We start from the raw sequence: 26,266 nt of genomic DNA on the forward strand, positions 1-26,266 counted from the left end.
GCTTTTCTGCATCCTGAACCCTGGGTGGGGGTAGCATGGGGTTGGGGGGGGGGTCCAGTGGGTGCTGTGCTGTCCTGGGGTGTTTCCCCCAGTTTTGGGGTGTTTGTGGCCAGGGGAGTGGGGGTGGCCCTGGGGCTGGGCTGGCTGGGCTGGGTTTGGGGGAGAACCAGGGGGATGTGGCACCGACTGGGTGCCTTTTGCTGGGGGGGGGGGGGTGGCTCTTTAGCGAGACCCCTTGGCGTGAGGGGGGGTGGTCCCTCCAGGTCAGGGATGGCAGCCTGGCCACCCTCTGCCTTTAAGGGAGGCTGGGGGGGTGGGGGGGGGGCTGAGCACATGTGAGGGGCACCAGCCCTGGAGGTGGAGGGGGCTGCGGGGCAGGGTTTGGGGGGCTGCAGGATGGGGCTTGGGGTGGGGAGGGGGGATTTGGGGGTTGCTGTGGGGCAGGGATTAGAGGTGTGTGGGGTGGGGAGGGGGGATTTGGGGTGTGTGTGCTGCGGGGCAGGGATTGGGGGTGCGGGATGGGGTTTGGGGTGGGCAGGGGCAATTTGGGGGGGCTGTGGGTTAGGGATTGGGAGGTTGTTGGGTGGGCAGGGGGATTTGGGGGGGCTGTGTGGTGGGGAGGGGGGATTTGGGGCGGGCTGTGGGGCAGGGATTGGGGGGGGCTGTGGGATAGGGGGCGGGCACAGGAGCTGGGCTGCCACCCCCGGGGGGTTTCTCCAGCAGCCCCACAGTAACAGAGCAGGACGTGCAGGGACCCCGCTAACGACCCTCCAGTAACAACAGAGCCGGGGGGGGGGGGGCAGACACGGACCTGCGTCTGAGGACCCTACAATAACAGCCTGGTAGGGACCCACAAGTGCCACCCCCACAGTAACAACCCAGCGCGCCCCCAATCCCACCGACCCTACAATAAACACCCCCACAACCCCCCTCCCCAGCTCACAGCCCCCCCCCCCTTCCCCCCCAAACCCTCCACCACCACTGGGGTGCCCCCCCCCCCACATAACCCTAGAGGATCTGGGTGCCCCCCCCCCCCCCCCACGCCCACCCTTGCTCGCTGCAAAGCATGGTGGGGGGTGTCGCAGGGCGCTGGCCTTGAGCCCCCCGGCCGGCCGGCGGGTCCCCCCGAGCGGGCGCCTGCAGAACAAAGGAAGCAGCAGGAGCAGGAGCAGGAGCAGCAGCAGCAGCAGCAGCAGCAGCAGCAACAACGTGCAGCTCCGCTGCAACACCCACCTGGGGTGGAGGGGGGGGGAAAATTTGCACCCGCGTTTCAACCCCACTTTTCCTTCCCCCCCCCCCCCCCCCATCCCACGCCGCCGTGCATGCACTTGGCTCCAGGTCGAGCCCACCCGGCCCCCCGTTTCCAAGGGGGTGCCGTACCCCTTTTTTCCGGTAACGCTCTTGATATCTAAATGGGGGGTGGGTGGGTGGTAGGGGGTAGGTGGGTGTTGGTGGCGATGGTGGAAAGTTGCTGGTGTACGGCTGAAGTTGTGCGGCGGCGGGGTGAAGTTGCGCCGAGCGGCGTGTTTTTAAGGGGAAAAAAAGAGAAATAAAAAGCAAAATGGGGTTGGAAAAAAGAAGGGGGTGGGATTCGGGAGGCGGTAGCACCCCGTTTTGGTGGGAGTTTTGGGGGATGGGGGGGTGGGAGGGGCTGCCCTCGGGATGGAAAAAGGCGTGGGAATTAAAAAGTCGGGGCGACTCGAGTCAGCCGGGTGTTTCACTTGGGCTTCATCTCTGTCCCCACAGAAGTCACCGGTGTCCCCAGGGCGGGGGGGACGGTGACGGCGTTATGTCCCTCTCGCCGGGCACCCGGCTCATCTGCCAGCCCAGTCCAGCCACCGCTTCCCCCTGCTCCCCCGCGGCGGGGGGGGGTCCCCAAATCTAACTTTCGCCCCCGGAGCGAGATGGAGAGGTGCGAGGGGCTTCGCCGGGAGGTGAGTGCTCCCCCAGCCCCCCCAAACCCACCCGTCCCCCCCTTGCCCGGGACACTGTCACCTTTTTGGGGTAACCTGCGGCCTCTCCACAGCGGTTGTCACGTCACCGTAACTTGTCGGGGGGCTCGTCGGGGTGAGCAGGGAAACCTGCGGGTTTTGTTTTGAAGGGAATTTCCATGGGAAATGGGACCTTCTGCGCCTTAAAAGCCGCTTTGATGCCTTAACCCCCCCCCCCAGAAAAAAAAAAAAAAATCTCAGCTCATCCCTGGGGCATCCCCAAAACACTGTGGCAAGACGGTGGGATGCATGGGGCAACCCCCACCTTTACACTGAATTTCTTGGAATTTTTTTGGTAGGAAAAGAGCAGAACGCTGCGTGAAAACCACCTGGGGGGCTGGTTTGGGTTTTTTTTGGCGGGGGGGGAGTCCCCCAAAAAGAAGGGGATGGTGAGGAAGGGGGCATGGGGGGAGGGCAAAGCATCGCCAAGCTGACAAGTCACGGCATTTTCTCCACCAAAAATTCCACTGCCTGCCTTCAGCACTTCTGGTTTTACCAGCTGGGGGGGGGGTGTAGCCAGGATTTCTAATATCGTGCCCAAGCAGGTGGGGGGGCTGCTCCGGCTGGGGGGGGTGTCTCCATGAGGGGGGAGGTGGGGCAGGAGAAACAGCTCCTACTTGGGGTTTGTTTTAATTTTTTGGGGTGCTGCTTTGCTTTTTGGGGACTGGGGGGGGGGGGCAGGAGGTGTGTGTGAGCGGCTGCCTTGCGCCTCCGAGTTGTATCCGGGAGGTTTGGCCGGTGGGATGACGGGATGCGGCAGTGGGGACTTGGCACATGGCAGGGCAAGGGGGAAGGACTTTGCCCTTGGCGAAGCGCCGGTGAAAACGGCTGACGGTGGCGATTTGAGCCTCGGCACTTTTCCGGGGTGGGCACGCTAAAAAGGGGGATTTATAGGGCTGCTGCTGGAGCCAGGGCCAGTGGGATTCCCCCGGGACCCCACGTGCTGGTGGGTGGCTGCTGGCCCTGGGCTGGCCGCGGTGGTGTGAGGGGCGTGCCGCCGTTCCCATGTCCCAGCGCCGTTCCCGGTTTGGCAGCCAAAGCGAGCTGGGGAGCCAGCCCCTTTCCCGGCACTGGTTCTGCCCGTTCCTCCGGCTCGGTTGGGCCTGGGAACGCCGGCGTCTCCCCTTGCACCGCCGTCGCCCGCAGGGTGTGATTTCCACGCCGGGCAACGCATCCCCATCCATGAGGTTTGGGAGAGGGAAGACACCAGCGGTCGAGGTTTTGCTCCGTGCCCCATCCCACGCCACCACCGGACCCTCTCCCACCCTCCCCACACTGCTCTCCATGCCTTTGCCATTTGCATAACTAATCAACATCTTGGGAATGTGCTCATTACCGCAGCAGAATATACGGCCGAGCCTCGCTCAGCGCCGCAGAGCTGCCGGATTCCCACCCAAGCCGCCCAAACTGCCCGGCAAAGATAGGCGCCGGTGGAGGGGGGGATGCTCTGAGCCAATTTTTTGGGAAAAACAAACCTTAAACCCCACGGGAGGCTCCATTCCCGGCAGGAACGGTTCCAGCGGGATCCCCAAACCCTTTTGCCAGGTGGTGACGGGACATGACGCAGCTCAAGGTGTCCCCGGCACGTTCCCGGCGTTGGGAAATGAAAGCCCGTAACTGCCTTTGGCAGCGCCGGAGATTAGGGATAATCTCATTTCAAGCATCGCTAATAAAAAGTTACTAAATTTGTCCATCTCGAGGGGTTTCCCTTGGGGTGGATGGGTGGTTTTTTTTTTGGTCACCGGCACGAAATCATTCCAAACCAGATCTGGCATCTCCAAAAAAACACCAGGATGATGGGTGGGATGAAGGACTGGCCGGGGTTTGTCACCTTTGCGGTGGATGCATCCCGGTGTCACCTGAAGGACCACCACCCGCTGGCCGGGGGGGTGGCCCCTGCTAATCCGGAGCGATGCTCGCAGTTGCCATGCCTCTGCTGAAAATATTTCCCGTCTGGAATGACTTGGGAGCAAATCGCCGGGTGGATGCGCTGCCCTGTCCGGCCCAGGAGGAGGAGGGTGGGAGGAAGGAGGTGTCTGCGTTGGTTAAATCCCCGCCGTCGGTTAAATCCCTGCCGTGTATTTTTCCAGCGACCTGTTGCATGGCGATGCCGAGCTTGGCCGGGCAAAGGGGGTTTGCAGCCCAGTTGGAAACTGGGAGAAAACCACCTCCCAGCACTTGCTTTATCCCATTTATTCCCATGGGAGTCTGCTTGGAGCAAAGTTCAGATCCTGGTGGGATCCCGGTGGTCTCCCGGTTCACGCGTGGCCTTTTCGGGAAGAGACGAGCTGGAGCAAATATCCCAGGGATGGGGATGTCGGCTCCACCGTTGCATTTTCCACCAGGACTCGGCATCTGGTTTATCCATCCCGCCAGCGTTCCGCAGGCCTGGGGCTCCTCGGATCGCTCCATCTGCTGCAAATCCCTTTCAAAAACATCTTTTCCCGGGATGCTCCTGGGAAACCTTTGGGATCATTGAGTTTGCAGACGTTTTGCTAACAATTCGGCGGGGAATAGGCTCAGAAAATTCCAAATGTGGAGCATCCCATCACCTGGGATGGGGAAAGCTTTGCGGGGGGATTTGCTTCCCCATCCCCCTTTTTCAAACCCCCCCCCCCCCCCCAAATATCGGGGTGCATCCAGACAGGGGTTGGAAAAGCTGGAGCTGATCCCATCAGGGCTGTTTGAAGGGTTCCAGCCCGGTTTAACCCTTTTGCCAGCCTGTTCCTACCGCTTTTCCCATGGGAAAATGCCCTTCCCCCACCCCGGGTCCAGATTTTGGGGAGAAGGGGCAGCCGGGCGGCTTCTCCTGCGGGATTTCAACCTCGCCAAGCTCTGATGTCCCTGAGTTAACAATGTCCCCAAATTAATGTCCCCGAATTAATGTGAGCCTCGAATAAACGAAGAGCCCAGATTAACAATGTCCTCAAATTAATGAGGGCCCTAAATTACTGAGGACGCCAAATTCATCCCCAAATTAACAACGTCCCCAAACTCATGAGGGCCCCGAATTACTGAGGAGCCCAAATTCGTCCCCAAATTAACAATGTCTCCAAATTAACAATGTCCCCAAATTACTGAGGGCCCCAAATTCATCCCCAAATTAACAATGTCCCCAAATTACTGAGGGCCCCAAATTAACAAAGACCCCAGATTTGGCCCCAAACTAACAATGGCCCCAAATTCACGAGGGCCCCAAATTAACCAGGGTCCCAAATTCATCCCCAAATTAACAGGCCCTAAATTAACATCCCCAAATTAACAATGTCCCCAAATTAATAGGGGCCTCAAATCAATGTCCCCAAGTTAACAATGTCTCCAAATTAACAAGGACCCCAAATTTATCCCCAAATTAACAATGTCCCCAAATTGCAGGCCCCAAATTAACGAGGGCCCCAAATTCACCCCCAAATTATTAATGTCCCCAAATTAATGATGTCCCCAGATGAATGGCCCCAAATTAACGATGCCCCTAAATTAAGGAGGGAAAATAATGGGGTGGGGGTGCAAAGTGGGGGTCTGGGCCTCCCCCACACACCCTGGGGGTCCCGGCCGCTGCCTCAGTTTCCCGGTGAGGGGGGGCACAACACGAGTGGGGGTTGGGGTCCTTTACCCCATTTTTTTTTTTTTTGGTGTGTGTGTGAGGGGTCCACGTGTCTGCCTGTGCCCCCCCCCCAGCTCCAGCCTCCCCCCCCCGGCTCCAGCCCCCCCCCCCCACCCCCCTGGCCCAGCCCCTGCCTCATTTTCCTGGGGGGGGGGGGGCATGAGTGAGGGTTGGGGTCCCTTACCCCATTATTGATATTTTTTTGGGGGGGAGGGGAGGGGTCGGCATGTGTGCCTGTGCTCCCCCCCCCCCTCCAGCCCCCCCCCCCGGGGGTCCCGGCCCCTGCCTCAGTTTCCCAGTGAGGGGGGCACAACACGAGTGGGGTTTAGGGTCCTTCACCCCATTTATTTTTATTTTGGTGGGGGGGGAGGGGTCGGCGTGCATGCCCGTGCTCCCCCCTCTCCAGCCCCACCTCCCCCCTCCCCCCCACGCTGGGGGTCCCGGCCCTGCCTCAGTTTCCCGGTGAGGGGGGGCACAACACGAGTGGGGTTTAGGGTCCTTCACCCCATTTTTTTTTTTTTTTTTGGGGGGGGAGGGATCTGCGTGCGTGCCCGTGCCTGTACCCCCTCCTCCAGCCCCCCCTCCCCCCCCTCCCCCCCCCCGCTCCCCCCTCCCCCCCCCCGCTCCTGCGCAGCCCCGGCGGGGGGAGCGCGCGGGCGGCGTCGCGCTGCGTGGGGCGGGGGGGGGGGGAGCCGCGCGTGGAGGGGGGGGCAGCTGCGCGGAGGGAGGAGGAGGAAGGAGGAGGAAGGAGGAGAAGGAGGAGGAGGAGGGGGGCGAGGAAGAGATGCGCCGGCCAGCCCCCCCCCCGGCTGCAGCAGGGCGGCGGTGAGGGAGCGCGGCGCAGAGGCAGACAAGATGGCTTCCTCCTGAGGGCCGGATCCGTGCGGGGCCCGGCGGGGGCTGCGCGGGGGCCGCGGCGGGGGCAGCGGCGAGGTGAGTACCCCCCTGCACCCGCACCCCCCTGCACCCCCACCCCCCCTGCGCCCCCCGCAGCCCTCCCGCTCCCCCCCGACGTGCGGTCCGGCCGGGCCGTGTCCGTCCGTGTCCCCCCCCCCCCCCGCGGTGGCGGCCCCGCGGGCGCGGAGGGGGCGCGGGGGCGGTGGGGCCTGAGGACAAAGCGGCGGGGGACACACACACGCACCGCCCGGCCCGGCCCTGCCCCCCTTCCCGGCAGCATTTTTCCCTTTTTTCCTTCTTTTACCCCTTTTCTTCCCCTCCAGCACCAGCCTGGGGGCGGGGGGCGGTGTGTGTGTGTATGTGGATAAGCCTAACGCCTAAAACCCCCCCCCCCATCTCTATTCCCCCGTTCCTTTCGACCTTTTTTTTCTTTTTTTCTTTTTTTTTTTTTTTTTTTTTTTGTAAATTATTATTTTTATTCATCCTCTCCCCTGCATCCTCGAAATGTGCTGAGCTCAGAGGTACGGGGTGATGCTAACAAGGGCAATGAGGCTCCCCTGGTGTGACGTCACCCTGACGTCACCCGGCCACTGGCAGCTGTCATCCCTCGCCGTGACGAGGACACGGGGTCCGGCGGGGTCTGTCCCCTGCTTTGTGTCACGCCGGCAATAACCAGGGAGGGTAGGATGGAGGTGGGGAGAAAACGCAGCTTGTCCTCTTTTTGTTTTTTTGGGGGGGGGTCTCATCCACCAGCCAAGGTGGTGGTTTGGGTTCTCCCGGTGCTGTGAGCGGTGGGATTTGGCAACGGGCAGCATCCCGCCGGCTGCGGATGTCATCAGGGGACATGGCTGAGGTCAGGGAGAGCGTGGCGAAACGCGCGGCCGCCCCGAAGTTTTGAGTCCGCGCTGAGCGGCTTCGGCACCACGTGTTTGCGAGGGATGGGGGATGCTCGGGATCTCGCACCCGGGATGCGCCGCCGTGTGTACCCGCCAACACCAGAGCTGCCTCCGGATCCGTGGATGCTTTACCAAAAAACCCCCCAAAAACCCCCGCAAAGCCAACCCCCATCGCAGGTGCCGGGGTGCTGGGTACCACAAGGTGCCGGGATGCGGCCCGTGCAGCGCCGAGGTTGCATCATGCTGGAGAGGGATGGGCAGCGCCGGAGCAGAGTCCTGGCAGGTTGTTAGGGTGGCCCCATAAACGAGCCCCACTCTTGGCCTTTGGCACCTAATTAGCTGTGACGAGGTTTGTTTTTCGGATTACCGACCTGAACTCTTTATCGCAGGTAATTAAGGGGAGAGGTGGCTTGGAGGAGGAGCCGATGGGACCTTGGCAAGGCAAAATGTCCTCTGCCCTCCTTTGGCCTTTCTTGGTGGGGCTTTGCTGGCCACATTGGGGACAAGGACAGAAAAGTGGTGGCATGGTGCCTCCAGGATGTGCGGTTATGCTGCGGGTCTCTGTCCCAAAAAGCTTTTCCTGGCGTGTCCCCAGTGCTAGGATGCTGGGAGTGAGCTGTCCCCATGGCATCAGGATCCTCTGTCCTCTGCCTGCATGTGCTGGGCTCCCCAGTCCCTGTCCCCATGGCATCAGGGGTCCTCTGCTGCATGTGCTGGGGTCCTCAGTGCCTGTCCCTGTGGCATCAGGGTCCTTGGTCCCCTGCCTGTGTGTGCTGGGGTCCCTGGTCCCCATCCCTATGGCACTGTGGCTGTGCTGGGGTCCCCAGTCCCTGTCCCTGTGGCATTGGGATATTTGGTTTCCTGCCTGCATGTGCTCAGGTCCCCGGTCCCCACCCCTGTAGCATCAAGGTCCCTGGTCCCCCGCCTGTGTGTGCTGAGGTCTCTGGTCCCCATCCATGTGGCATCGGGGTCCTCAGTCCCCTGCCTATGTGTGCCAGGGTCCCCTGTCCCTATGGCATTGTGTGTCCCTGTCCCCACAGCAGTGGGGTTCCCAACCCCCTGCCTACGGGTGCCAGAGTTCCCCTGTCCCCCACCCCACTGCAGCAGGGTCTTGGTCTCGTGTTGGCCAGTGTCCCCATCCCTATGGTGGTGGTGTCCCTTGTCCGCTGCCTGTGTGTGCTGGGCTCCCTGCTCCTTGGTATTTCAGCGTTGGTGTCCCTGCTCCCCTCCTGGCATGTGCAGGGTCCCTGGTCCCCATCCCTGTGCCTTTGGGGTCCCCAGTCCCCTGCCGGCCTGCGCTGGGCTCCCTTGTCCTTGTCCCTGTGACATTGGGGTTCTAGGTCCCCTGCCTGCATGTGCCGGCAGCCCTGGTCCCCGTGGGGTCCCCATTCCTTGCCCGCGCGTGCTGGGGTCCCTGCCGTGTCCCTCGCTCCACGTGCGCGCTGGGAACCTTTCTAAGGGGACAGCAGCGAAGGGGCCAGCACCAGCGCCCACCATCGTGTCCCCTTGCTGTCCCTGCCGTGGTTCGGGATGTGGGCTGGGGCAAGGGTGATGCACCCCAAACACAGCCCTCCTGGGGACCGCTCTCCCCCTCTCCCCTCCTCTGCCAGCTTTTTCATCTTGCTTCCCTGAGCTTAGTGCAAGAGGGTGCCAGACCATTTTTGAGGATGAAAGAGCTTTTTTTTTTTTTTTTTTTTTTTTTTTAAATACACCCCCCCACCCCTCCTCCCCGGGCCGGCATCCAAGGGGAGATGAAATGAAACGGGAAGAGGCTGGAGGTGAAACAGCTGCGAACAGCTCCGTCCCTGCTCCACATCTGCCTGCCACGCCACTGCCAGCCCCGCAAACCGAGCTCAACCCCAATTTTCTCCTCTCTCCCGGGGCCAAAATCTGCTTTCCCCCGGAGGCGGGATGCTCAGCGCTGGCAGGATGGGGCTGGCAGCAGGGATTTGCAGGCAGGGTTCTGCTGGGTTGTCGGAGGGAGTCGTGTCGCTGGGATAATGCGGCGTGTTTGTTTGCTACAGCTAAAATGGCAGTTCTTAAGGGGGAAAAAAAAAAAAAAAAGTGCTTCTGCACATCCAGTCGCCGCATCTTTTGATTAAATCAGGTTTTGCTGTCAAACGGGGGAGCTGGGGACCACGAGCTCCAGAGCCTGCAATTTCCATCGCAGCCAAACAAGGGGAGGAGGAAAAAAAAAAAAAAAAAAGCCACGAGCCACCCCAAGCACTGAAAAAGCTGTAAAAAAAAAAAAAAAAAAAAAGCATTGGAACAAGTTGTAATTGCTGCAGTCATCAGCGCAGAGGCCGGGGGATGCTGTGTAATGGCTGGAGGGTTTGTCACCGCAGAGCTGGTGGCTGCTGGTGACAGCCCCGGTCACTGCAGCCCCCGGCTTCCCAGCCTGGCTGAAAAGGATGGAGGAGCATCCTGGGGGCTGCGGCCCATTGCAAATGCTGCACTGGAAGGTGATCGAGTGCAGAAGGGGGATGAGCAGCAACAGGGCGAGAGGCTTTAAAGACCCTGAGCCTCTTAGAAACCCCAGTTGGTGTTGCAATTAAAGCCACCGCACTTAATGCTGTTGCATTTAAGCCGTCGTACTTACGCCGTTGCATCTGACGCTGTTACACTTAAAGCCGTTGCCTCTTAACACCGTTGCATGTAACGCTGTTGCATTTAACGCCGTCACACTTCACGCTGTTGGATTTAAAGCCCTGGCACTTCAAGCTGCACCAATTAAAGCCATCGCAATGCAAACCCTGGCTTCTCCCACCTGGCTGAGCCGTAGCCGGTCGGGATGCTGGTACCAAGGCAGCCACCGCCTGTCCCTTTGCCTGTCGCCGTGCTCCACTTCTGCAGCCGCTGGCAGCCGGAGCACGCTGCCTGCCCGCACATGGCTTTTTTTAGGTTTACAAACATGATGGCCCCGTGCACGCGCCGCTTCCCCCCCTCCTTCCCCGTGAGTCATCAGCCCCGTCACCGGGCTGGGGAAGCCGGAGGCGGCGGCGGTGCTTCCCCCACGGTGCTGGATGACCCCAGCGGGGAGGGAGGGGAAAAAAAAAAAAAAAAAGGAAAATTAGATTTTATTTTTTTTCCCCCTTTTTTTTATGATTCCCGTTCCTCTTTCAGCGAGATGGGGAGGATGCGGATGGCGATGGCAGCTGCCATCCCGGCTGGCGGGAGGTTTGTGATGGGGTGTTTTCGGAGAGGACTGCAGCACTGGTTGGAGGGTGGGTGGGAAGAGCTGAAACGCTGCTGGTTTCCTCGCCCAGCTGGCAGCCGCGTTGAGGTAGCCTTGGATTCGAGGCGATGCTGATGGGTGCAGTTTTGGGGATGGGTGAGGTTTTGGGGCGGGGGGTGAAAGCTGGTGAGACCCCAAAATGTTGTCAGAGGTGCTGGGAAAAGCTTCGCCATGCAGCTCCCTGGAGCCCAGCAGTACCGGTGCCGCAGCTGCCGGTGAGTGTGGAGGTGCCGGTGAGCGTGGAGGTGCCGGTGAGCGTGGAGGTGCCGAAGCCCCCGTGGCTGAGCTCATCGCTGGAGCCGGTTGGCGTTGGGGCTGAGGTGGCTGCGGTGACTCAGCAGTGCCGGTGCTGACTCAGCGGCAGCGGCCCCCAGGGAGGCAGCTGGAACAGAAGGGGGAGCTTTAAATTTTGGGGAAGGAAACTGGTTTTTCTTTTATAGAGTGCTGCAAAATGGTTTTGCTAGTGATGAGACAGTGCCCGTGCCGCTGGCACACGTTTTCCACCCCGTGCATCTTCCTCCACCTTTGGAAAAGGGATTTCATCCAGAGGGGTCGCATCTCCCACCCGCTGCCAGATGTTTTCCCCATGGGGAACGGGTCGTGGCAGTGAAACCAGCTCCGGGTTTGGCAGAGCCGGCGTTTTCCCTGCTCCCAGACGGGCAGGGCTGGGCTCCCACTCATCTCCCGGCTCCTGCCCGCCGGCCATCGCGCTGCCGACTTGTCCGCGCTTGTCAGGCAGGAGGGCGGCGGCGTGCACGGTTCTCCTCCTCCTCCTCCTCCTCTACCGAAAGGTCGGGCTGTGCGGCACAGTGGCGGCGGTGGTAGCGTGAGGAGTCCCACGTCCTGGGGAACGGGGGACACTGCAGGACCCCCCAGGTATGATGGGACAGGGATGGGCTGGTGGGGAGCCCAGCACCCATGGGTGCTGGGTGGCACATCCCCAACCTGTACCTGGGGGCCAGGAGGGTGCAGGGAACCCCCCTTGCTCAAACCTGGAGGGAAACCCTTGAAAATTGGGGTGCAGTTTGGTTAGTGCGTGGGTATGGGGTGGCTTTCCTCCTCGCTCCCCAAGACCCAGCCATTCCCCCCAGTTTGCCATGCAAAGCGCTCCTCAGGGTGGACGTGTCTCCGCTGGGGTGGTGACGGCAGGATGCTGGGGCTGAGGGGCCGGGAGGGGACCCAGCGCGGTTCCACAGAGGACGCTGGCAGCGGGGCTGTGAAATGCGGCCCAGCCCCGCGGGGGTGGCTGGGGTGGGACGGCAAACGCTGCCGGGCTGGGCGAGAGGCGAGGCGAGGCCCTGGGCCTTTCTCCCGCGGCCCACACACTTCCCCCTTCCTTCCCAGGTGGGTCCTTTTTCCTTCCTGACCCCTTCCTCCCTGACCTTGTCCCCTTTCTCCCCATCCCCTTCCCCTTCCTCTCCTTGTTTCCTTTCCTCCCATCTCCATCTTCCTCTTCTTCCCTTCCTTCCTCATCCTCTTTCTCTCCCTTTCTCCCCCTTTCCCTTTCTCCCCCTTTCCCTTTCTCCCCCTTTCCCTTTCTCCCCCTTTCCCTTTCTCCCCCTTTCCCTTTCTCCCCCTTCCCCTTCCTCCCCCTTCCCCTTCCTCCCCCTTCCCCTTCCTCCCCCTTCCCCTTCCTCCCCCTTCCCCTTCCTCCCCCTTCCCCTTCCTCCCCCTTCCCCTTCCTCCCCCTTCCCCTTCCTCCCCCTTCCCCTTCCTCCCCCTTCCCCTTCCTCCCCCTTCCCCTTCCTCCCCCTTCCCCTTCCTCCCCCTTCCCCTTCCTCCCCTTTCCCCTTCCTCCCCTTTCCCCTTCCTCCCCTTTCCCCTTCCTCCCCTTTCCCCTTCCTCCCCTTTCCCCTTCCTCCCCCTTCCCCTTCCTCCCCCTTCCCCTTCCTCCCCTTTCCCCTTCCTCCCCTTTCCCCTTCCTCCCCTTTCCCCTTCCTCCCCTTTCCCCTTCCTCCCCTTTCCCCTTCCTCCCCTTTCCCCTTCCTCCCCTTTCCCCTTCCTCCCCTTTCCCCTTCCTCCCCTTTCCCCTTCCTCCCCTTTCCCCTTCCTCCCCTTTCCCCTTCCTCCCCTTTCCCCTTCCTCCCCTTTCCCCTTCCTCCCCTTTCCCCTTCCTCCCCTTTCCCCTTCCTCCCCTTTCCCCTTCCTCCCCTTTCCCCTTCCTCCCCTTTCCCCTTCCTCCCCTTTCCCCTTCCTCCCCTTTCCCCTTCCTCCCCTTTCCCCTTCCTCCCCTTTCCCCTTCCTCCCCTTTCCCCTTCCTCCCCTTTCCCCTTCCTCCCCTTTCCCCTTCCTCCCCTTTCCCCTTCCTCCCCTTTCCCCTTCCTCCCCTTTCCCCTTCCTCCCCTTTCCCCTTCCTCCCCTTTCCCCTTCCTCCCCTTTCCCCTTCCTCCCCTTTCCCCTTCCTCCCCTTTCCCCTTCCTCCCCTTTCCCCTTCCTCCCCTTTCCCCTTCCTCCCCTTTCCCCTTCCTCCCCTTTCCCCTTCCTCCCCTTTCCCCTTCCTCCCCTTTCCCCTTCCTCCCCTTTCCCCTTCCTCCCCTTTCCCCTTCCTCCCCTTTCCCCTTCCTCCCCTTTCCCCTTCCTCCCCTTTCCCCTTCCTCCCCTTTCCCCTTCCTCCCCTTTCCCCTTCCTCCCCTTTCCCCTTCCTCCCCTTTCCCCTTCCTCCCCTTTCCCCTTCCTCCCCTTTCCCCTTCCTCCCCTTTCCCCTTCCTCCCCTTTCCCCTTCCTCCCCTTTCCCCTTTTTCCTATTCCTACCTATACCATTCTTCTTCCTCTTCCCTTCCTTCCCCTTCCTCCCCATCCTCTCCTTCCTTCCCCAGGGACAGAGCAGGCACTGCTCCCTGCCAGCCGGCGATTTGGCTTTGCCCAGCTGGCCCTGGCGCCAATCTGGTAGCCGAGCGCAGGCACGAGAGGAGCCAGCTGTGTTTGAGGAAAAAAACACTCCAAGAAACAAAAATAGCGCCGCAGTTTTTTCCCCCTCCTTTTGCCTTTCAAGAGCTCCACTCCATCCCTGCCCGGCCGGGGCCCACAGCCTGACGCGGCTCCGCGCTGTGCCAAGCCGTTCCCCCTGCCCGCGCCAACTGGCGGCTCCCGGCTTGGCTCCGCGCCGTGGTTGGGAAGGCACGCTGGAGTGGGAACGCACGCTGTGGCTTGGCCGTGGCGGGGTGCTTCCCAAAGGCTGCTCCGGTGGGAACATCTGCTGGAGCATCGCTTGCCTGTCCCCAGTGCTGAGCATCCCTTCCCTGAGTGTCCCAACCCCAGCGTCTTCACCCGGGTAGCCCCTCCCCAAGAATCCCCTCCCTGAGCATTCCTGCCCCAAGCATCCCGATCCTGAGTGTCCTGACCTCGAGCATCTTCACCCAGACATCCCTGCTCCAAACATCCCCTCCCTGAGCATCCTGATCCCGAGTACCCCCGCCCCAAACACCCCAACCCCGAGCTTCCGTACCTTGAGCATCCCTTCCCCAGCATCCCAATCCCGACCTTCCGTACCCTGAGCATCCCATCCCTGAGCATCCCGACTTCTGTACCCTGAGCATCCCTTCTCCGAACATCCCAATCCCGACCTTCCGTATCCTGAGCATCGCATCCCTGAGCATCCCGACTTCTGTACCCTGAGCATCCCTTCTCCGAACATCCCAATCCTGACCTTCCGTACCCTGAGCATCCCATCCCTGAGCATCCCGACTTCTGTACCCTGAGCATCCCTTCTCCGAACATCCCAATCCCAAGCATCCCTGCTGTGGCCCCTCTGAAAAGGAAAACCTTTTCCTGGAGGAAATGAGGAGGATGGAGATGGGAACAAATTTTTTTCCACCTGGAAAAAAATCCCCCATTTCCCTCGGAGGCTCCCAGCACTGGTGGGAGGCCAGTGCAGGAGCTGGGAGCGGGACTATATCCCATTCAACTGTCTCATCATACCACGGTGAGAAGGAAAAGGGGATGGAATAATTGTCCCAGCGCTGTCTGGAGCGGGGCTAGGGATATGGGTGTCTCTGAAAGTGCTCCCGGGCCTGGTGTAAAGCGGAGCTGGGCTTCCCGCGGCGTAAATCAGCTCAGCTCCCTCAGCATCGGCGCTATTCCGGCTTTTCTCCGGGCTAAATGAGGACAGGAGTGAGCAGCTCAGACCCAGCGCCGGGGTCAGCTGGGGCCATGGAAACAGCTTGGAAAACAAGGCGGGAGAGGCAGCCGCGGCCGCCCGCGGCGCCGGGAAGCAGCGGGACCGCGAGCCGGCGCGGTGGGTACCCCGGCTGGCGGGGAGCCGGGGGTGTCGCGGGTCTGCCTCGCCGCTCGGGCTTCCCAAATATCCTTTATTTTCCATTTGCGGGAGCGGTTAGTGTGGATGTAGGGCATCCGTGCCATTTGGCTTCTCTCTGGCATCCTCCCCCGCCGGTACCGGGGGTCCGCGGTGGGGGGTTGGGACCGGGAGGGGGTTTCCCATTCCTTGGGGTGCGGTGAGGTGCGGCGGTGCCCCCCAGGAGCATCGCTCCCTGGGGCGGGATTTCGGCGGCGTTCCCTTCCCCGGCAAAGCCCTTTGGTGACACCAGCCAGGCAGTTGGTTATTGTAGGGTCTCCTGAGCTGAAGGATGCTTGGGGCTGCCCCCCACCCCCACTCCCAGCCCCACGGCGGTGCCCCCCAACCCACCATCCCGGCGGAGCATCCCCAAGGGTTGTTGCCAGAGGAGGAAAACCACAAGGCGAGTGCCGGGGCTGGCCGAGCTCCACCGGCGCGGCGTGGGGACGGCAGCCAAGCTGCCTCCTGCCTCTTGGCCGGCCTGTGCGGCCGCCTGGCAGCGGCACCCGCTGACCTCCCAGACACCCCACCGTGCTGCCCCCGCCGCCCCCCCCCCCCCCCCCCCATCCACTGGGAAGGGCTCCGCAGCCCCGCCGCTGCGCTCTAACCGTGGTGGCTCGGAAATTCTGCGCTTTTAATAAAGTTCAGCATTTTTTTGCAGTGGGACGACACCAAGCGGCGTCTTCCAGGGCATTTGCGTGGACCGAGTTGCTCCGTTCTCTGCGGCGGAGCTCTTCGGCTCCTGCCAAGGGATTTAATAACCCCCCCAAAATATTTATACCGGGGAAATTTTGGGATCCCGGTGGGGGCACGCGGGTGTTTTTGCAGGACTAGGGGTGGAAAACCTGTTGGCTGTGGGTGGCTTTAGTTTGTTTTTCTTCCGGCACAGGTTAAAAGGAATTTTTTTAACGGGAGGGTTAAAAGGAATAATTGGGAAAAGAGGGAGAAAAAGGAACAATACCGGGGGGACAAGCGGGTTTGGCTTTGAGGGGGCAGCGGGGGCAGGAGAGGGACGGCTGTCACCACCTCGGGGGGCGTGTGGTCCCCAGTTCGTCCCCTGGTCGTGGGTCGGTGTGGGGCTGCTTTGGGATGCGGATGGATAGGACTGTCGGGTACCCAGTGTTGGGGGATGTATAGACTCTGGCCATGTAGAGTTGTTGGATGTATAGGTCACTGGATATATAGGACTTGGGTATTCAGGATTGCTGGCTGTGTGGGTCTGCTGGATATATGGGATTGTGGAATATATAAGTTGCGGGATATATATGGTTACTGGCTGCACAGGTCGCTGGATGTATAAGATTGCTGACTGTATAGGGCTGCTGGATATATAGGGCTGCTGGATGTACACAGCTGTTGAATGTATAGGATGGTATATAGGCTGTTGGTTATATAGGGTTGCTGGATATATAGGGTTGTTAGATACATTAAATTGCTGAATATGCAGGTTGCTGGATGTATGGGTTGCTGCATTGATAGGGCAGCAGGATCTCTAGGGCCGTGGGATCTCTAGGGCAGCAGGATCTGTAGAGGACCATGGGATCTGTAGAGGACCATGGGATCTCTAGGGCCGTGGGATCTGTAGAGGGCAGTGGGATCTATAAGGCCACAGGATCTCTAGGGTTGCAGGATCTCTGGGGCAGCAGGATCTATAAGAGGGCCACAGGATCTCTAGGGCAGCGGGGTCTACAGAGAGCCATGGGATCTCTAGGGCAGCAGGACCTATAGAGGGCTGCAGGATCTCTAGGGCAATGGGATCTATAGAGGGCTGTGAGATCTATAGGGCAGCATGATCTCTGGGGCTGCAGGATCCATGGAGGGCAGTGGGCTCTGTGGGGCAGTGGGATCTACCGAGGGCAGCAGGATCCACAGAGGGCCACGGGATCCGTGGGGCAGTGGGATCTCTGGGGCAGCACGATCCATAGAGAGCCGCGGGATCCATCTGTGGGGCCACCGGCGGGGCTGGGGCCGCCCGTCCCGCCGCGGGCCGGAGGGGGCTCGGAGCCGCGGGGCCCGGGGGGCTCGGCCGGGGGCGGTGGGGCCGGGGGGGCTCGGCCGTCCGTCCGTCCGTCCCTACGTGCGCGCCGCGCCGGGGCTAATGGCTCCCGCAGCTGGTTTGCAGGGGGCGGGGAGGGCCGGGGCGGCCGCGGCTGGAGCTGGAACAGCCCGTTCCGTTCCGCCCGCCCCGGCCGGGGCCGCCGCCGCCGCCCGCCGCCTCCCGCCCCCCACACGTAAGTGCCGCCGGCCGGAGCCGGCCCCGAACCCGGGTCCCCGCCGCACGGCCCGGGCCGAGCCCTCCGCCCCGCCGGCCGCGAGCGCCTGGCCCCCGTCCCTCCGCTGCAGGCGCTGGGAACGGGGCTGAAATAATAATAAAAAGAGGAAGAACAGGTTCAACCCCCGAGTGTTTCCATCCCGGGGGGATCCTTCCCCCTTCCCAGCTCTCGGGGGATGCGGGAGGCACCAGCAGCAGCTGAGCCGCCCAGCTGACCCCAGCCAAGCCTTGGGCTTTGCTTTTAATTTATTTCCCTCCCCCCATCCCGGCTTTTATTCTTTCCTGGGGTGAATGGACGGAGGTTTGGGCAGGCAGCGCTTTTTCCAGGGAAAACGGGGCCGAGGCGTGCAGGAATAAGTGTCTACGGCAGTGATGGAGGGATTTCTGTGGATGCTGCTGGAGTGAGTCGGGATGGGGATGTGGGGCGATTTTTGGGGAGAAGCCGCGAGGGGTTTCCATCTCCCGGCCCGCGGGGCTGGGAACAAAAGGAGCTGGATGAGAGTGCCAGGGAAAAAAATAATAGTTCTATTTTTGAAATATCTATATAGAGATATTATTTTCCCCCCCTTCCCACTGATTTGGGGAAGGTTGTAGCTTTCAGATTAACCCTTTAGGAGCAGCGGGGGATGCTCGCTCCCACGTTGCATTCGCAGGGTGAACTATTTTCCTGGCTGGATAACCTGATTTATGGGATGGAGCAGCCCAGGGTACCACCCTGGCCTGGTGGCTGCTTTTTGGGGCTTCCCCTGCCCTTCCCCAGCAGGTTCCCCCTGCCTCCAGCTGAGACCCTTGGGGCTTGCGTCCCGTCCCCACCCAGAGCAAAAAACAGGTTTGTCATCATTTCTCCGGGCTGGCGTCACCGCTGCGATGCCAGGGACGCTTCGGGGCACGAGTGTGTCCCCCCCCCCAGGTCTCGGAGGGGGCTGGGGGCATTTATCTCCATGCGCCACTTGGGAAAAACCCTTTTGGCTGGGGAGGAGGAGGAAGATGACAGCGTAGGAAGGACGGGTGAGGCTGTTTCTTCCTCGGTTTGTAAAGGAGAGCGGAGGCGGCGTGTGGTCCCCACCCTGCCCAGGCTGCCATTTCGCCGGGAACGGCACAAACCGGAGGCGAAGCACTTGCTCCCCAGACCTGAAGGACCGGTCCCATCGCTCGCGGCTCCGTCGCTTGGCTCCGGGGATGCTGCGAAGGGACCGAAGCTGGAGCCCCTATAAAGCCACGGCAGCACCAGGGTGAGCCCTGTGCCAGAGTGGGGCCGCGGTGATTTGTTCAGCAAATTAATTGCTGAATTGTGAAACTCCTCTGTTTTCACCCCCAGGGAGGGGGGATTTTTTGGGATATGATCGTGTTGGGGGTGGTTCCTCCCCATTTTTTCCGGGGTTTCGCCGCTGTCAGCAGCGTGCTTATCTCCGCCATGCTCAAGCGTGCGGCTTCACTCACCCTCTCACCCCGAAAGACGCCGGTGCTGAAGCCTGGGGCTGGCGGCTGAAGGGTTAAACACGGCTCCACCAGCACCAGCCGCACACTGTCAGCTTGCTTGAACAAGGAGCATAACTCGGGGTCTCCCAGCAAGTCTGGGCTGCGGATCCTTCCGGGGAGCCGGTAGTAGGACCGTCCAGAGGCAGGAAGCTCTGCCCACAGCCTTCGCTTGCTTTGTCGTATTTTTTTTGCAGCTGTATTTTTAGCTTGCAGGAAGCTCCCCCTGGTTATCGGCAAACTGCTATATACGCTGCCAGCGCCCAGCACCGCGCTGCCGGAGAACTAAAATCCCAAGGGGGGAGAGAGCCACAGAGCACAGAAAGGCACCCCCCCCCCCCAATGCTTGGCAAAACCCTTTGGAGGGTCTTAACCGGGGCACGCGAGCCCAGACGCCGGGGTGATGGGCTCCCTGGGTGCCGCCACATCGCGTCGGCACAGACGGCTCTAATGGTTTTGGTCTCTTCTTGGCACGCGGCCGGTTTTCTGGACGCCGGCGCTGTAGCTCGGCGTTGCCGGGGGCCCTGGCCAGCCGTGTTGATACAGACGCCGGGTTATTCGAGGTGAAAGCATCCCCGCGCTGCCCCTGGCACTGGTGTAGCCAACTCGGTGGCTTCCTGCCGTGCCGTGGCCCCCGGCGAAGGACGGCTGCTCCCAGCCAGGATGTTTGCTTTGGGCACAGGTCCAACACCCCCCCCCCCCCCCTCCCCTTTTTTTCTCCCCGTTTGCTGCTTCCTTCGCTGGTACAAACTGTGTTGCTGAAGCTGGGGACGCCTTCCCCGTCCCACCCCGCACGTCTCACCCTCGGCAGGCGATGGAAATCCCGAACTGTCCCGTGAGCTATTTCGAAAGCGGGTGGTAGGGTGGGGACGTGGGCGGTGCGGGGCCGGCGCAGTGGAAACTGGCCGCCTTTCGAGCTGAGCTGCTCCTTACACACCAGGCAGAACCCGCGTGGTTTTGCCAGTGCCGAGTATTTTTGTGGGTGGCTCATCGCCCAGGTTAGAAAAAGAGATGGGGAAAGGGGGAATTAAAAAAAAACCAAAAGGGGGAGAAATTGGGGTGAGGATGATTACACGTGGGTCATGGTGGGGCTTGTTCACATCTCCTCTCTCTCCTTCCTTGCAGACAGGTTCGGCGGGCGACCCGGTTGATGGACCCAGCAGAAGCCAAATGGAAGAAGGGCCAATTAATTATGTCGAAGAAAGGCGGCTGAACGAGGGCAGCGGGCTCAGCCTGGCAAATGGGGGCCGGCCGGAGGCGGGGGGCACCGCACTGATGGAGCCGAGCGGCTGGTCGCCGGGCCAGCCGCCCGCCGCTGGGAAAGCCCACTTGGAAGACGTCAGGAACCTGGTGGCCTTTTCGGCGGTGGCTGAAGCTGTTTCCTCCTACCGGCTACCGCCCCCAGGTTCGCCATCACTGCTGTACGAGAAGTTCGACTCGGAGATGAGCCGAGGTGGGCTGAGTGCGGCAGACGGCGTGCCGAGGGGGGAGGACCTGCACGCCCTCAAGGCTGCGCTGGCTTTGGCCAAGCACGGCGTGAAGCCCCCCAACTGCAACTGCGACGGCCCCGAGTGCCCCGACTACCTGGAATGGCTGGAGCAAAAGATCAAGACAGCTCTCGGCGAAGAGCCGGCATCGCCGCGGCCCTGTGCCACCGCCAACCCCCCGCCACCCCCCCAGGAAGGTGCTATCGACCCCCAGCCGGTGCCTGAGACCGCCGAGCCGTGCCCGCCCGACGGCCTCCCCTTTTCCCAAAGCGCGTTGACCATTGCCAAGGAGAAGAACATCAGCCTGCAGACCGCCATAGCCATCGAAGCCCTGACGCAGCTCTCGGCCGCTCTCCCCCAGCCTGCCAGTGATGGCCAGCCCCCGCCGCCGCCCCCCCCGCCCCCCCCCGCCGCCCCCTTCGGCCCCGGCCCCCTTGCCCCGCCGGGGGCCGTGTGGCAGCGAGGGGATGAGCCCTGTTACCCGCCGGAGCCGCGAGCAGCACCGGAGCCATTTTTTGGTGCAGCACCTCCTCGGGGGGGCTTCGCGACGGCGTGGGGGCTGGAGGCCGAGGGGGCGGCGGGGGCTGGAGACCCCATGGCAGAGCTGGAGCAGCTGCTGGGTAACGCCGACGACTACATCAAGGCGGCTTTCAAGAGACCTGAAGCGACGGCTGGCAAAGTGACAGCGCCTAAAACAGAGCCCCCCGAACGAGTCCCCGGCAAGGAGGTGCCGGCAAGCCCCCGTTCGCTGCCGGCGCCGCCGGAGCCTGACCTGCACAAGAAGACACAGCTGGTCCTGCAGCAGCATCTCCACCACAAGCGCAGCCTCTTCCTCGAGCAAAGCCTGGCGGCGGCGGCAACAACACCCCCAGATCGGCCGAGTGGCTGGTGGGCTCCCGGCGCCCCAGCCGTGCCCCCCAAGCCCTTCGAAAAGCAGGCCAAAGAGAAGAAGAAGAAAACGCCGCCCGAAAAGCCCCCCCTGGCCAAACCGCTCCGTAAACAAGTGCAGATCAAGAAGGCAAAGCAGAAGGACTCACAGCCGCTCTTCCTGCCCCTCTGGCAGATCAGCCTGGAGGGGTTTCGGACGCCCGCCGAACCCCCCACCGAAGAGATGCAAACCGAACCGCCGCCGCCGCCTGCCTTCCCGCTCCAGCCTCTTGCACTACCCCTGCCCGCCGCTCGCCCCCCGCCACCCAACCCCCTCGACGGCGGCCCCCCGGCTCCCGACTCTCAGGAAAGGGGTGCCCCCGGGGGGGGCCCCCAAATTCACCCGGCGCCGGTGGGCTCAACCGGCTCAGAGGAAGCACCGGCCGCCCCCCCGCCGGCCGCCCCCACCCCCATCATGGTGGATGACAAGCTGGAAGAACTCATCCGGCAATTTGAAGCTGAATTCGGGGAGAATTTCAACCTGCAGCCCCCCGAGACACCCACCCCGCTCGCCCCCGGGGCTGCCGAGCTGCCAGGGGGGCCAGAACCAGCTCTGCAAGTGCCCCCCACCGCCGCCCCCGCCGCCCCGGCTTCCAGCAGCGCTTCCCAAGCCGGACCCAAAAGCTTTTCGTTCTCACCGGGGAAGGGTCCGCTTTCAGAGTCCCCCTTCACCGCCCGGTCCCCTAAACAGATCAAAATCGAGTCTTCTGGTGCTATCACTGTGGTGTCCACCACGTGCTTTTACTCTGAGGAAAGCCAAAACCCGGACGTGGATGATGCCGACGGGACACCCACCAAGGACGAGGTGCCGCTGACGCCGACCCTGAGCGGCTTCTTGGAGTCGCCGCTGAAATACCTGGACACACCGACCAAAAGCCTCCTGGACACGCCGGCCAAGCGGGCGCAAGCAGAATTCCCCACCTGCGACTGCGTCGGTGAGCAAACGGCCGGACGGGGGGCTTACTGGGGTGGGGGTGAGCACCGGGGGGATGCGTTTTGAGGAGGTGGCTTTGCAGGGTGGGATTACCCTGGGTAAATAACAAGAGCCGTGCTGCTGCGCTGGCAAAGCCCCTGCTTTTTTGGGGGGATGTGCCACCCGCCGGGTGAAACCCTGCTGCTTTCTCTTCCATTTCTACCGTCGGATGGCAAACGCCGGGGTGGAGCTGACGCCAACCTGGCTGTGCCGGTGTGAGTTGGAAAAGCAGCAAAACCAAAGGGCTGCTGGGTTTTTCCTCCACATAACTGCTCAGCTGAATCCCAAAGATTTTGGCCCCGGTGCCGAAATTCACCTAAAATCCAGCTCACCTGGTTATTGCTGCTATTTGAAACCAAAAACTTTGGCTCGGTGTGCGTGCTTATGCCCGGAGCCATATTTGCCACCGAGATGCTGGGTTGTTTGGTGGCCGATGCCACTGGGATGCATTGAAAAAGTACCAAACTCTTGGATTTTATTTTGTTTGTTTGTTTGTTTGTTTGTTTGTTTTTGTTTTTTTTTTAATGTGTGTTGGCATTTGTTAGGTTTTGTAGCAAGTGCTAGAGAATTCCTGCCTGGTCCTTGCAGCCGCCTCCATCCGAGTGTGGGGAGCTGGATTCTTTCCCCCCCCCCCCCCCCAAATTTAGACCAGAGCTGCGGTCTTCCCTGGGAAGAGCAGGATGAGGATTTGGGGCATCCAGCCGGAAAAACGAGCCCCTGCGCCGCTGGGAGAGGTGGCTTCGGGCTAAGCACAGAAGCTGCACTTTATTAGTGGGGCTTATGATTATTTATTTATTTGCTTGTAAATGGCAGCAGTAATTAGCCCAAACGACAGCAAGCGAATGAAAGGCTTTTCTGGAGCTGCTCAAACTGATCTCGGAGTTTTGCCCCGCGGTGGCAGGAAAAGATTCGGGTTGCTTTTTTAGTTTTGCAGCGTGGTTTAGAGGCTGGGAGAGGGGGCGATTCCCCCCCTGCCACTTCTCTCCATTTTATTAAGGAAAAAGCTGTGGGAGAAAGCAATTAAGTAGGAGTCGGGGCTCGGGGCTTTATTAGGTGCCTGTGCTGTTAGACGCTGTAATAAAATCAGCCTTCGGTGCGCGTCCTGTATTGATCTCTGTCTGGACAGCTGCAGCCCAGCTGAGCCCGGCTTTCTCCTCGCCCTGGCGCCCAGCCAGTTAGACATGACAGGAATGAAAATCAGGGCGGTGAGAGCGGAGGGGTGGAAAGACACATCAGACCCAGCCGTCGCGCCGGATGCATCCCACCCGGTGGCGCTGGAGCATCCCCGTGCTCCAGGGATTGACCCTTGTGCCACCAGGGCTGCCCAGAGCAGCCTTTGCTTCCCGCACCGGCACCTTCGTGCCCTAAAAGCCCCAAGGGGTTTGCTGCTGCTGTGGGGGTGGGGGTGGGGGTGTGTTGCTTGCAGGGCTGGAGCCCCAGCATCCTTCTGCTGCATCCTGAGCATCCTTCTCTGGTAGCCTCAGCATCCTTCTCCAGTAGCCTCAGCATCTTTCTCCCGTATCTTGAGCATCCTTGTCTGGTAGCCCCAGCATCCTTCTCCTGTATCTGGAGCATCCTTGTCTGGTAGCCCCAGCATCCTTCTCCTGTATCTGGAGCATCCTTGTCTGGTAGCCCCAGCATCCTTCTCCTGTATCTGGAGCATCCTTCTCCTGTATCTGGAGCATCCTTCTCTTGTATCTGGAGCATCCTTGTCTGGTAGCTCCAGCATCCTTCTCCCTGAGCCCCAGCCTCCTCCTGTATCTTGAGCATCCTTGTCCGGTAGCTCCAGCGTCCTTCAGCCTCTCCCCCGTGCAGCAGCTCCTTCCTTACACAGGCTCGGCCAGCTTGGGGCATCCCATGAGCATCACCAAATCCTCGGGACAAGCCTAAAAGCAGGCAGCAGTACCTTCCAGCCCCCAGATCATCCTGTGGTGGTTTTGGCAGCATCCAGCTGGGCTGGTCCCAGTGAACGGGGCCATACGGGTGCCCAGGGTGGTTCTGGCAGGGGGCAGGGTGGCCAGTGACGAGGAGGGGGGTTTGTAAGCCAAATCGCCCACCGCTGCCAATTGCTTCTTTTTGGCAGAACTCATCAAAACGCACCGCGCTCCAGTGGCTGGCGCAAATCCCGTGTGCCGGGACAGAGCCGTGGTTGCTGCCAGCATCCTCGGAGGGGCTGCAGCCACTTGGGGAGGTTTTTGGGTCCCCAGAGGGGATGGGCGCGGGTCTGAACCCCCGTCTCCTTGTTCCCCAGCGGCATTTTAGTGCTGGGAGCATTTGCCAGGGCAGACAATGAAGAGGAGCTGCCGGGCTGTTTAACAAACTGCTAATTGCAGTTTCCCTTCCCCGATGCTCTTAGGGGGAGACGCCTTTGAAGAGCCCTTGATTTTTGATGCAGAAGTGCTGGGTTGGAGGGAATCTGGGTCTGGCGGCTGTGGGGGCAGCCGGCCGAGGTGCAGACCCTGAAATCTCTCTCCCCCCTCCTGACTCTGCAGAGCAAATCGTGGAGAAGGACGAGGGGCCGTATTACACCCACCTGGGCTCGGGGCCCACTGTGGCGTCCATCAGGGAGCTCATGGAGGAGCGGTAAGGACCCCGGCCCCGGCAGGGGGGCCGTGAGGGTTGGGGGGGGCAGGGAGGGGAGGCCTGTGGTGTTCTCTGAGGGCGAGTGTGGGCCCATGAGGGCAAAGTAGGGTCCCGTGGGGGCTTGTGAAAGCATGTGGGGGCTCATGAGGGCAAGTGAGGTCCTGTCAGGGTGGTTGGGGGCCCATGAGGGTGTGTGGGGTCCTGTGAGAGCATGTGGGGGCCCATGAGGGCAAGTAGGGTCCCATGGGGTCTTGTGAGGGTGAGTGGGGTCCTGTGAGGGTGAGTGGGGGCCCGTGAGGGCAAGTAGGGTTCCAGGGGGGCTCGTGAGAGTGTGTGGTGGCCCATGAGGGTGATTGGGGTCCTGTGAGGGTGAATGGGGGGCCACAAGGGTGGGTGGGTTCTTGTGAGGGTAAGTGAGGTCCTGTCAGGGTGAGTGGGGGGCCATGAGTGTGTGTAGGGTCCTGTGACAGCAAGTGGGGGCCCGTGAGGGCAAGTTGGGGCCCCTGGGGGCTCACGAGGTGAGTGGGGTCCTGTGAGGGTGAATGGGGGCCCATGAGGGGTCCCTTGAGGATGAGTGGGGTCTTGTGAGGGCGAGTGGGGTCCTGTGAAGGTGAGTGGGGCCCCTTGAGGGTGAGTGGGGGCATCATGAGGGCAGGTAGTGTCCCGTGAAGGCGAGTGGGTGCTGTGAGGGGGAGCAAGGACTCATGAGGAGCCACATGAGGGCGAGTGGTGTCTATGAAGGCAAGTGGGGGCTTGTAAAGGTGAATGGGGGCTCGTGGGGGCCAACAGGGGCCTGTGGGGGCTAGTGGGGGCTCATGAGAGTGAGTGGGGGCCCGTGAGGGGTCTTTAAGGGTGAGTAGGGTCCCATGAGGGTGAGTTGGGTTCTGTGAGGGTGAGTGAGAGCCCATGAAGAACTGGGGCTTGTGAGTGGTCCTGTAAGGGTGGGTGGGGGTCTGTGAGGGATCCTACGAGGGCGAGTGGGGCCCCATGAGGGCAAGTGAGAGCTTGGGAAGGCAAGTGGTGTCCTGTGAGGGCGAGTGGGGGCTCATGAGGGCTCCCACGAGGGTGGGTGGGGTTCATGAGGCGTCCTGCAAGGTGGGTGGTCTCCCGTGAGGGCAAGTGGGGGCCTGTGAGGGTAGGTGGGGGTCGTGAGGGTGAGTGGAGGTTCATGAGGGGTCCCGTGAGGGTGAGATGGGTCCTGTGAGAGTGAGTGGGGGCCTCTGAGGGGTCCCGTGAGGGTGAGTGGGGGCTCCTGAGGGCAAGTGGGGGCTCATGACGGGTCCTATGAGGGCCAGTGGGGGCCCGTGAGGGTGGGTGGGGGATCATGAGGGGTCCTGTGAGGTGGGTAGGGTCCCATGAGGGCAAGTGGGGGCTCCTGAGGATGAGTGAGGGCTCAGGAGGGTAAATGAGGGCTCCTGAGGGGTCCTGTGAGGGCAGGTGGGATCCCATGAAGGGGAGTGGGGGCTCGTGAGGGTGAGTGGAGGTTCATGAGGGGTCCCGTGAGGTCGAGTGGGGGCCCGTGAGGGTGGGTGGGGGCTCCTGAAGGGTCCTATGAGAGCAAGTGGGAGCCTGTGAGGGTGAGTGGGGGCTCATGAGGGGTCCCGTGAGGGTGTGTGGGGGCCGTGAGGATGAGT

The 26,266-nt window shown here is 61.6% G+C and overlaps 1 protein-coding gene across 4 annotated transcripts in view; it reads left to right on the plus strand.

The window, feature by feature from the left end:
- Positions 1 to 2,702: 2,702 nt before the first annotated feature.
- The window catches only part of TET3 (tet methylcytosine dioxygenase 3), a 29,298-nt gene continuing 5,734 nt past the window's right edge, over positions 2,703 to 26,266 (plus strand). Inside the window, exons 1-3 of one of the 4 annotated variants that reach the window (XM_080370064.1) lie at positions 2,703 to 6,528; positions 19,788 to 22,011; positions 24,542 to 24,632. In XM_080370064.1, coding sequence (XP_080226190.1) covers positions 19,833 to 22,011; positions 24,542 to 24,632 — 2,270 coding nt within the window. In that variant the 5' untranslated portion in view covers positions 2,703 to 6,528; positions 19,788 to 19,832. Of the gene's footprint in view, positions 6,529 to 18,283; positions 18,419 to 19,436; positions 22,012 to 24,541; positions 24,633 to 26,266 lie in introns of those variants that run through there. The other 3 variants (XM_080370065.1, XM_080370063.1, XM_080370062.1) reach the window with 3 other exon arrangements.

Source organism: Falco punctatus (assembly GCF_963210335.1).
Source record: "Falco punctatus genome assembly, chromosome: 20".
Taxonomy (NCBI): domain Eukaryota; kingdom Metazoa; phylum Chordata; class Aves; order Falconiformes; family Falconidae; genus Falco; species Falco punctatus.